Source organism: Oreochromis aureus, linkage group 5 (genome assembly GCF_013358895.1).
Source record: "Oreochromis aureus strain Israel breed Guangdong linkage group 5, ZZ_aureus, whole genome shotgun sequence".
Taxonomy (NCBI): Eukaryota; Metazoa; Chordata; class Actinopteri; order Cichliformes; family Cichlidae; genus Oreochromis; species Oreochromis aureus.
Window position 1 is genome coordinate 26,878,416 of NC_052946.1, and position 12,039 is coordinate 26,890,454.

The 12,039-nt window shown below is 40.8% G+C and overlaps 1 protein-coding gene across 1 annotated transcript; it reads right to left on the reverse strand.

Moving 5' to 3' along the window:
* Positions 1-5,837: 5,837 nt before the first annotated feature.
* mych (myelocytomatosis oncogene homolog) lies at positions 5,838-11,220 on the reverse strand. The gene is made up of 3 exons (XM_031735783.2): positions 10,883-11,220; positions 8,829-9,360; positions 5,838-8,104 (listed from the first exon to the last, which is right to left on the reverse strand). The coding sequence occupies exons 2-3, from the start codon at positions 9,349-9,351 to the stop codon at positions 7,554-7,556; spliced, it is 1,074 nt and encodes a 357-aa protein (XP_031591643.1). The 5' UTR covers positions 9,352-9,360; positions 10,883-11,220; the 3' UTR covers positions 5,838-7,553.
* Between the last annotated feature and the right edge of the window lie 819 nt (positions 11,221-12,039).

Consider the following 12,039-nt stretch of genomic DNA (forward strand, 5'->3'; position numbering starts at 1 on the left):
AGAAAGAATTTAAACATCAGTTATGCAGAATATTCATGGCACTATTGACAGATGAAAATCAGCTTTTTACATAATAACAACTTTCTTGTTTACCTTTTGATATGGCAGGAAAATTTGAGTGCTCTGAAATGAGGCTAATGTTCAGTATGTCTGGTGTATATCCTTAAAGGTAACCTATTATGCTGTGAGTCAAAGGCTTCTGACTCCTGTAAACACTCAATTTCAAGCTTTCAAGTTTTTTTTTCTACTCCTAGGTCTGCATGCTATCAGTAAGAGGGCCTATCCATATATGCCCGTCTCAGATACGCGTTGCTCTTGAAGAGTCCAAGAATAAAACTATGGAGCGCTAAAAGAGCACGCCGTTTACCACTAGCTGGGGTATTTGAGTTGTAACAACTGGATCAAGTGAAATTTAGTTAATGTTAATAGTTCCCTATTCATAAAATCTTCACCAGCCATTGCCAACCCTCCCCTTTATCATCAGTACCATTAGCTGTCCTGTTGCTTATGGCAAACAGCAATTTCAGGGCACATTCTTCCCTATTACACAACTAACTTTGCTTAGTTATTTAACTAAGCTCATGTGCACAACGAAGTACCGGTCGGGAATTAGTGTGAAGGGGACCAGATGACAGAAAAAGACAACCACAACAGACTTCGCTTGTTTTCCAGAGCTCTGGTTGTATTTCTCTTACAGATACAAAGGTTCAACACTCTCACCAGTGGCACATCCAAACATGAACATCCCAGCCCTCCAAAAAAAACAAAAACAAAAACAAAAAAAAAAACCCTCCTTAAATAGGGACGGATCATACCACCAATAAAATTGAAGAGATTTCCCTACACACTCCAGCTACAAATAAACATATACAGTAAAATACTCCATTTATTTTAACACCCCCATCTGACCACAAAACAAACCCCAGCTAAATAATATACAAACTAGCTAAATCAAACCAAACTGAAGACTCAGGCTCCTCCCACCCTCAGCTCTCATCTAATGGTTTACCCCACTAACACTGCGTAATTAGGGAATTCCTTTCAGGTGAACGTCGCACTCCCTGAATTAGGCCCTCAGGAAGTTGACCTCAAAAGAGTGGTTAGTGAACTTCAAAATAAAAGCATAACAAAACCAAAACTTCCTATAAGACATTGCGAGTGTGTGCTTCACCTTAGTGAGGGAGATGCTTCCCCAACCCTCACACTGGACCACTCCTTGTATTTCAGATTGCAAAAATAAATCATATGGGGACCAGATTTCATGATAGAGTCAGAATGATACACTTATGATGAGTGTGTTGTACTGTGGTTCATGGTTTGTAGTCAGAATGTGGTTTGGATTGAATTATGTTCTAACATTTCTTTGCAGTCTGTCATTATTTTCTGCACATTGGAAAATAAAATGGGGACTGCTTTTAGTCTCTAAACCTTTATTTTTGCCCTCTCTCTCTCTCTAACTGTCTCGCCTTCTCTTTATAAACTCTTTTCATTTGTTTCCTCCCTAGTATTCTTTTTCCATGTCTCATCTTTACTTTCTCTCTCTCTTTGTTACGATGTGGCGGATCAGAATAACTGAGTCAGAATATTTAGGTCACAGAACCACACAAGAAGTAAATACAGCCAGCTACTGTGCAACGTCCCCCCCCCCCCACCCCACACCACACACACACACACACACACACACACACACACACACACACACACACACACTGGGCCTGGCCTGTTGCAGTATGAATTTAAACACTCCACCCAAAACCTTACTATGTCAAATACTCAGCCTTTGGAATTTTTTGTGTCCTCTTTCATAAGTCACATGTGCACTGCAGATCTGGACTTTTGTAGACATTACACAGCAGAACATCTTACCCTGACGTCTCAGTCTAAAGGTCTTCACTGGTCCAATCAAAACACGGAGATCCTGCATCCTTCATGCTATCAGTAGTTTTTGTTGAGGGTTTTCTCAGGCGTAGTGTACCGTGTGTTGACTTCAGGGCATCTCAGTTGAAAGTGATCAACCTCCAAGAATCTGAGCAAATCAGAATTTCCAACTTCCCAGTTGGAATGCCCCTGAAGTGTAAGTTTCAACTCGGAAACTCAGAGCAGCATCACCAACCTGTGTCAACAATCCAAGGGGGTGTTAGTACACATTACACATAAGTAAGATTGTAAAACTTAGTCTGTACTACTAGTACTACCACTACTATGTATTTGTGACTTGCTAAATATGCCATACACAGAGTTTTGACCAGGCTCTACCCATGAATGTGCTGTAGGGGTGTTTTTAAGTGCAAAAAAAATAGTGTGATGTCACTCACAGTTCCGACGCCGACTTCCAAGGTCGGCAAGGAAGGCAGGATAAGCTGCTCAGTGACAAATGTTAACCAAAGATACTGTGGGAAAAAAGTATCAGAAGCATAAGCTGACCGTGTGCGGTGTGTATATTTGTGTGAAGAACTGAAGGTTGGTCTGTTGGTCAGTTGTTGGTTGACCAGTGAATTCTCAGGTAAGCAGCTGAAAGAGCTATTACTTCAGACTGCACTATAAACCTGCATGATTCATTCAGAGAAATACACTGTGGTAATCAGCAATAAGATTAAAGATAATCTTCACCCTAATCTTATAATTATAAATATAAATATAAACACAAAGCTCCACCTTCTCACTTTTATGTCCCTTTAACTGAATACTGTGAACAGGAAAACTGAAATAATTACTTGTGTACATTAGTGTTTGTTATAGTGACTTATCAGGCTTCTCTTTCTTAAAACGACAGGCCTAATCTGCCATTGTAGATAAAAAGGCTTTTATGGTATCTTGACCAATCTTGTAGTCACTATCTGATCCACCTGACAGTCACAAAACCACTTGCTCACCTTGACCTACATAGCTGTAAACTAAGCTGCATGTCGATGATTTAATGTCATATTACACTGACTTACATTTATTTTCTGTAGACTTTTTTCATAATACCAACTACCCTTACCTTCAACCCCCGTCTTTGCTTAAAAATTGAATTTTTAAATCATGGGAGAGTGACAGGTGTGTGAGGGTAAGCATTTTTTAATCATGGGGTTTTTTTTAGTGATCATAAAGAACATATGTTCACACACATTACAGCTATCCTTACATTACTCTCTTACTCAATATAACGTGATATTTAAATTAAGTGTACCGTTTTTGTTTTGTGTTTTTTCCAAAAGTAACTATAGAAGGGATGAGATTACTCAAGGAAGTTTAACACATACATGTACACCTACTGGGCACATGTCCATGGATTGCACATGCAGACTGCAACACATGGACTGAGCTCAGATTGCACAACATACAATTGCTGCTGAGGACACTTTGCCCTGGGAAAATGTTTGCATATCTCTACACCTGGGAGCGGTCTGGAGATACTGTTGATACGGGAGGGTAACAGGTGTGTGAGGGTGAGCATTTTTAAACAGAAGAACCAGAAGCAGTGGGAATAACCTTTCACTCAGGTCATCATAGGGACAGGTTTAATCCTCACGTTCTTGTTGATATTTTGCCAGTATTAAAAATTGGACAAACTGTTACTTTAAAATAATCCCTCTACATTTAAGAGGAGTTTCACACGTTCTGGCTGATTAGCCCAGTACTACCGTGCAAAAGTTTTAGACTTGTGAGAAAAAATGCTGTAAACAAAGAATGCTTTCAAAAATAAAAGTGTTAATCTTTTATTTTCATCAATCAACAAAATGCAGTGAATGAACAAAAGAGAAATCTAAATTAAATCAATATTTGATGTGACCATCCTTTGAATTCAAAAGAGCATCAATTCTCACTCGATGATGTTGAGATCAGGGCCCTGTAGGGGCCATACCATCACTTCCAGTACTTCTTGTTCTTTTTTATTTTGAAGATGGGTTATATGTTTGGGGTCCTGCTGCAGAATACATTAGGGGCCAATAAACAATCGTTTATATTTCTGAAAACATTCTGTTTACAGCATTTTTTCACACCTGCCTAAAACCTTTGCACAGATCACACATCTCTTTGTCTTGCCAGTTTAAGCCTAGTTCACCTTAATGGTTGGGAATGGAGAGTATAGAAGATAGGGAAGAGAAAGAAGTAGGAAAAATAAGTGTGGGGTTATACAGGAGGGTTAGTAAAACCTTAAAACCAGTGTCAGAAAAACACATGTTCCTCCTTATTTGTCTAGGGTTGTAGATTGTCTGAAACATTTTTTGTGACAACAGTTTATGCTAAAACCGTAGACTGTAAATAAATGATGGATGTAAAATCTATGACATCGCCAATTGATTTCTGGATTGTGTTTTCAAGCATTAAAGTTGTTGAAAAATGTTTTGGGTTTTTTGGCCTCAAGAGAGTATTTTTACAAAAGAGAGCAGATTGTTAAGTTAATGCTAACAAGGTTCACCTGCTAATACAATACAATAATCTTCTAGTACACATGTGTGAAACTCAAGGTTTGCAGGCCAAATTGGGCCCACCACGTCATTTTATGTGGCCTGTGAGAGCTTCTCAATGATTGTCTTAAAATAAGTTTACTGTTTGCTGCTTAAAAGCACACAGTGACCCCAAACTACATTTCCCACAACGCATTTCGATTGTTTGAAAGGGAGAGGGACAACATCTAGTTTAACTTAATCTGTTATTTAAACATAGACATGTGTGGTATCCACAGAAATGTCAGAATCTCAGCTATTAGCGCACAAAATTATTTCAACAACCACTAAAAAGCTAAAACAGCAAACAAGTAAAGAGCACTTTAACAGATCCAGCAAAAAGATGTAAACACAAAGCCTGGATGGATCCCATGAACAGGAAATGCCCATCGGAGGCGGAAAACTGACATCTCACAGATTCCAAAACTCCAGATTTCGTCACTCTCCAACCAAAATCCATTGAACTAACAGCAAAAGAAGATCACTACGCTACACTTCACTTTTGAAAAAGATTTAAATGAATTTCCACTTACTTTGGCTGTCTTGCTTCCACCATGATAAAATTGCACTTCCTTCACAGCTCCCTCTCTGTGTGCTTCGAAAGACTAGTTTTCCATCAAAAATCTCTATTTTGTGCATTATTTACTTGTTTATTACACACCAGTTTACTGTTGTGTACAACGACATCTGAAAGCCTAATTTCTACTATTCAATACCAAAGAAAATTTCAACTTTACCAAATTGCAAAACGCTTAGTTACATCTCTAATAACACCTTGGTAACTTTGTGAAAAACAAGTTTTTCACTTTCTAATATAGAAATTGTTTTTTTATGACAACAATTAAAGAACAACCACCATGACATAAAAAAAGGCTTCTTGAGAGCGACAGAAACGAGAGTTTTGCTGATCCAGCCTGCTTAAGATCAAAGTGGTCTATATGTGGCTCGCAATCTAAAATGAGTTTGACACCCCTGTCCTAGAAGCATCATTTGAGTTTCCATGTTTATGCAGAAGACTTCCAGATTTGTTTGTCAAATGGCTCCAACAACGAGTTCAGATTTACTCTTCCCTTCTCCTGGAACCAGCTGAAAAATATTTAATTCTTTATCACCTATACTTGTGCATTTTTGTTGTATATGTGTATTACTATGCAACTACCACAGACTTTAGTACTTGGCCAGGACACTCTTGTAAACTAGACCATCATTTTCAATAAAAGATGAGCTGATACTAATGGGTATGAGTGGATATGATGTTCTCTTAGGGGATAAAAAGTTTCAGGTATATCGCTCACGTAGTTTTTTGCAAGAGACATTAATAGCATATCAGTCCCCCCCCCCCCCCCAATTCTCCCTTCTTGTAAGTGCTCTGAGAACGCTTAATTACCACACCAACTTCATCTCTAATTTACACTTTTAATTTTATTTAAAAAAAAAAAAAAAAGTGCATTCACAACAAAAAATGAATAAGACTAAAATAAGTTATATTACAATATGAAATATACACTTTAACAAAAACTGTACAATTTACAACAGAACAAACAAAAGGCAAACAAAAACAATACAGGCCCCATTGCAGCCAGGTGGAGGTAGGTTTCCTAAAGAAAATTGAGTCATCCCTGCTCACTGCATGTTTACAAGGCAGTTATGTGACTAAATTTCTATGAAATGAACAGTTAAATATTTGCAGAAATACAATTAAGCTTCCCTGAAAGAACTGGTTTGGAAGAAAACAAAGGAGACAACAGTGTCCTGAACAGCATGCATCTCAAGGCAAAACTGCTTCTGGCTATCAACATGTCAAATACTCCTTGATTTAGGAAGAACTCCCTTCAAAATTAATAATGAAATGTGCAGATGGCTTAACCTTAATCGCAACATCAGCAAGTTAATCACCTGACAGTCCAGGGTTCTGCTGGACATGTTCATTTCTTAGAAACTACTTTGTTGTGTTACAGCGCTCCACAGCCAGTGTGTCCACTGAGTTTATAGAACTTACAGCCAGAGAATCCAATCTTTCAAAACAGGGAATGTTTATTAGTGAGTGGCCCTCGTTGATTTATAAGTCTTTACACAAAACATTTATTTCAAATCACAAGTAGTGCGATTTTTGTTTCTTTTAAACACTGTTCATTTTTTACAATTTGATCCAAGTACAAGGGCTACCAACTGACCAATCACAATGACACTTACTCTCCTGAACTGCCACAAAGCAAAATGACTGAATCAAGTGACTACGATTCCAGCTGTTGCAGCCTCCTCCGACCTTTAAAACTTTGAGTCTGTCCATTTTTTGTTTTTGTTTAGAAAAAAAAAAAAAAAAGAAAAAAAAAAAAAAACCCATGCAAAAATTAAATGTTACAGATTTTGCCCCAACTTTGGCTGATCTGCCAATTTTGCAGTTCAGTCTTAAACAAAACAAAAAAACCCTGAATGGCATTTACTCAGTGAGTGAACTAGTGTTGAGTGAACTAGCTGAACTGAGGTAACACAACTGTTAACTCTGGTAAGAGTTGTGTTTAGCTCAAAATTAAAAGCCATACAAGGCTGAAGGCACACCTTTGTAATGACATTAAATCAAAGTTAACAAAGCACAATTAACTCTAAAGCCACCAAACACCTGTGAGAATGGAGGGATCATAGGCAATATGGCTATAAAAGATCCTGAAAATAATATTCAAGTTTCATTAAACTACAACACTGTGCTGCAGTGGCTTCCAGTTAATTGGGCCAATTAAGACTTTGCTTTAAGTCATTGACATTGACACACTCCCACACATGACGCAAAAGAAATGACAGGATGTTGTCTTTGTCTTGGTGTGTACTAAGCTGGCAGGGAGACCAAAAGAAGAAGAAAAAAAAAAAAAAAAAAGCACTACTCTACAACAGTCAGCAGTCAAGGCATAACAATGATTAATTATGAGGCAATGTGTGTTACGTTATGTCCAGGGAAACCGTGTGCATGTGAATATACAGTCCACATGACAGAAACAACTGTATGTGCGCTTTCCAGCAGGAAAAGCCATTTCTTACCCCCATCTATCTACAGTCTCTTCCCTTGCCCCGCCCTCCCTGACCCAAGAAGTCTCTGAAAACCTACAAATGTCCAATCCTGGTCCGTTACCTACGGAGCTGCTCTAGTCTGGCTTTCAGCTGTTCCTGTTTGGCTTTAAGTTTATCTTTCCTGGTTTGCAGTCTGTGGGACTCATCCTCTAAACTATAAATACAGTCTCTGGCTTTCTTCAAGATCACCACCTTAGATGCCTTGTCATTGTGCGACAGCTCAGGCACGTTGTCGCGCAAGCGCATGAAACAGTTCTTTAGCTCGTTGCGGCGTTGCCTCTCCATGACATTGTGAGTCTTTCTCCGCTCCTCCTCATCCTCTGTCTCTGTTGAGTTTCGGGATGAGTGACGCGATGAGGTTGAAGAAGAAGAGCTGCGTGAAAGGCAGTGGAAGCGTGATGGGCCATCGCTCCCTCGTGCGCGCTTGTTCGACGGCGGCGGTGATGCAGGGCAGGGAGCAGCGTAGTTGTGCTGTAGCTGGATTTCAAAGCGGTATCGCTGGCGAGCGCGTTGTTCCTCTTCTTGCTTCTGCTGACGTTCAGCCAATGAAGGCTCAGGGGAGGAACTTGAGGAACAGCGGACCACAGTCACCACATCAATTTCCTCCTCTGTAAGAAAAAAAGAAAAAGAAAAAAAATGATTAGACTAGTTTTCTTTGGTCCCCCATTACCACTGTCATAATCTTGGTGGGTTGTGGTACAACTTTTAAACGGGCACACGCGGTATAGACTGCACAAAGCCCACCCAAGGACACCAGTCAGTTGTGAAAATATGCTTTTATTGAACTAGTTAGAAATTTACAACATCCACAAAGATTTAAGATTTCAGCGGAATTACCAAATCACAACAGGCTGTCATATCTAAGAGATGAGTAACCACCGAAAAACTAATATAAATGCCAATCCGCCATCTCCGTTCTAGTTTAGAGCCAGAGATGCTGCAGGGCTTAAGGCAGTAAAATGACTCACTAAGTGTAGTAGATTGAGCCACAACTCTCACCACTAAAAATGAGTCACACACATATTTCTCTTAAAACCCCTAATCTACTTAATGTCACTCAACATCTTAAACCTCACCCACACCTTAATAACACACTTCAGTCATTAAGGCTTCTGCAGATTAAAGGTGGGTGCTGCTGTCCTGATAAGCTGAACACAGAACAGTTTGGGCTTAGTGCCAGTAAACATTAACAGAATTGTCAATGAAATGCCAGTGAGACTGTTCTGGGTGTGGGTGTTTATACTGATAAGCACTGCAACAACAAAGCAGGACTGAGATTAAAGTTGGAGCTGATCATCAGCACTACAAGTTAATGAAAAACATTCAACTTACCAGAGTCACTAGATGAATATGTGGACAGCTCGCCACCAACTGATCCGTAGTCTGATGTAGCTTCACTGGGCTCCGGAGCTTCCATAAGGCTCTGGCAGTCAAGTGTGGAGCCGGCGATCTCCTCAAAGATGCGGGTATCAATGTCAGATAGTACGGGGCTGCAGCCGAGTATTGAGGAGACGAGCTTCTCCTCGGCTGCCAGGCACTGCCAGAGGCAGTCCTCAGCTTCCTCAGAGCAGGGCTGGTTAAGCTCGCCTTCTTTCTCAGCATCATCAGAGTGGAAGAAGTCACAGTGCCAGTTGAGCTGCATGTCATGGTCCTCCAGTAGAATATCCGACACGTAGCTGAGCTGGTCCTCCTTGGACAGAGGCTTATCGCCACCCAGCCCAGACTTCATGGGGGGCGACTGTGGAGGTGTCGGTAATGCCTGGAGGTCTTTCATCAGGCTTTGGCAGAACTCGTCATCAAAGAGCAGCGGCTCTGAACAAAGCCAGTCCTGCGACTGAGTGAAACTTTCCAACATGTTTGAAATCTGGGAGAACGACAACAACAAAAAAAAAAAAGGTATAAATTAAAAATCTAAGAGGTAGTGGAGTTTATAAAGTTAAAATCCAGAGAAGCTGATCCAGTAGTGTCTTTACAGCAGCGCAGAGTCAGCGTTTATGGGGTTAATCCCAGCAGCAGCAACACCTGTTGTAGTGAAAGTTTAAACCTGTTCCTCTAGACTGAGTCCCCAACCTGCAGGCGCTACCTTTTTATCTGTGTTTACATCACTATAACCCCGCCCCTCTGCTCCTGGGGAGGCCCTTAAGACCCCCCCCCCCCTCCCCCTCAAAAATACCCCCCTCCCCATGACATCACAGGAACAGCTGGGACAGACAGAAACTTTACACCTCTTTCCACCATTTACATTGTTCCTACTCAGAATAATAAAAACACCCGCAAATTAAGCCAGGCTGCCTGCTGACATAGAAAACAATACTTTAAGTCTAAAGGAATGGGTGGGTTGCATTTGCTACGCGATACTTAAACCTCTTGCTGCTGTTAATCACAAATACAAAAAACATTTCAGCTTTCAAGCACAACACAAAGGACGGTTTCACGACTCTGTCCAGAAATACACTATTAAGCACACACAAAAACATGTATGGGGACACTGCATGCTGATTTTCTACTCAATTAGAAGGCACTCCCATATAAACAAACCTTAAAAAAAAAATTTCACTGAAAAAGGGAAAAAAAAAAAAAAAAAAAGCATTTTTCATTTAACCAAGGTCGTTTCAGCTGGAACAGCCTGACCTATGGTCCTATTTGGGGGAGGGGAAACTCCTATAATACTCCTGTGGGGTCGTATGGTATGTGCATGTATAGCAGGCACTGTGGGAGAACAAAAGCAGCAGTGTGTGTCCGGGAGCTAAAGGCTGTCTTTCTTTACCATCACGCCCTGGGAAAACCTGAGCTACAACTTAAATGCAGAACGCAGACACCGATTACCCAGTAAAAATTACATACATTTTACATTTTCCTCTCACTTAAGGTATCCAAAATATTTCTTGCACGTGAAAGAAGGACTTCGACCAAAATTACTTGAGACCAAGCACAGCTGGAATGTGAAAACAGCAGAGCACGAATTTCCGTAAGTTTTTGAACGCATCTGCTGTTAGGTCGTCCTGGCTTCATGCATCTGCAGACTCTATTGTGCAATGATTCATTTAACCAAATTTACTAAGGTGACACACTAAAAAAATAGAATATAAATAACTACACAGCGTCTAAGAATGAATCTCCGTAAGAAAAAGTAAAAGTCAACCGTTCGTAAAACCTCAAACTCCGTATAAGGATTTAAAGGTTAACCGGCGTCGACGGTCATTTAAACCCCGCATGCGTTAAACAGCGCCGGGACCCCACGTGAAACTGGCAGTCATTTTTTTCCCTCTTTGAAGCACCGCTAAGCTACACAAAAAAGCAAAAATACAAAGAAATGCACTAAAGTCACATTCTCACATGCATGTGAACTCATTGCAATGAGGTTTCTGATAAAACAGCTGTCTTACCTTCAACTGTCCTTACAGGAGAGTGCACTCAAAATAAAGACAAAAAGTATAAAATGCCCTATTTATCCAGCAAAGTCCACAGCGAGACGAAAACGACTAGAAAATTCTGCCCAAGTGAAACTTTCTGCGTGTAAAATTGAAGTTGGAGCAGGGGAGCATTTCGGGTGTATCCTGCTTTTTCTTCTCTCCTCCGCCGCTCGTATCAGCCACAGTAGGTGTGGCTGCAGCGGTCACTGAGTTTAATATAGGGCGTGCGCCGCGATCCTTCCGCCGCCGCTAAACTCGCGCCAAAACGTAATAGCCAACAAAGTGTCCTTAACGGCAATCAGATCCAACGCTGATATAACCGCCGTCGGTTTCTCTTTTGATTAAGTCCACGCGGAAAAAACGGGGGTGACGGCAATTTGGTTTAATTGCGCACTGAAGCCGGGACTATGCGCGGAGTGATACATATGCTTGCTTGATTTCCAGGAATACGGTGGCGGGTAAAGTTGGGAACAAACACACGTGGACTGAGAAAAAGCCGGGTGTCTAACTGTTCACTGCCTGCCTGCCTTTCTCATTCTCGCCTTAAGGCGTCATTTGAAAGCTAGAACAGAGTTAAGCCACTATAAAAACCATTTAAACAGTGGTTTTTGAGCAGTCTAAATGATAAAACACTCAAGTGAACCACACTTAAGGTGTTAAAATTAAAATTTGTATTTTTTTTTAATGATATATTTCAGAGATTAAAAATGAGTAATACATACATCTCACTCATTACTGTAGAGCAGGAGTCCCCAATCTCAGTCCACGAGGGCCGGTGTCCCTGCAGGTTTTAGATGTGTCCTTGATCCAACACAGCTGATTTAAATGGATAAATTACCTTCTCAACATGTCTTCAAGTTCTCCAGAGGCCTGGTAATGAACTAATCATGTGATTCAGGTGTGTTGATCCAGGGTGAGATCTAAAACCTGCAGGGACACCGGCCCTCGTGGACTGGGATTGGGGACCCCTGCTGTAGAGGATACGCTCACGCATTTTTACGGGTTAAGGGGCTTATACCGCGTTTCTTCCCCCCTCTTTGTCCCTTTAATTGTAATATGAGAAGGGGAGACAGGCTGACAGACAGATGGACTGAGTGCTCTCAGAGCCACGTCCTCCAAATCCAACTCTT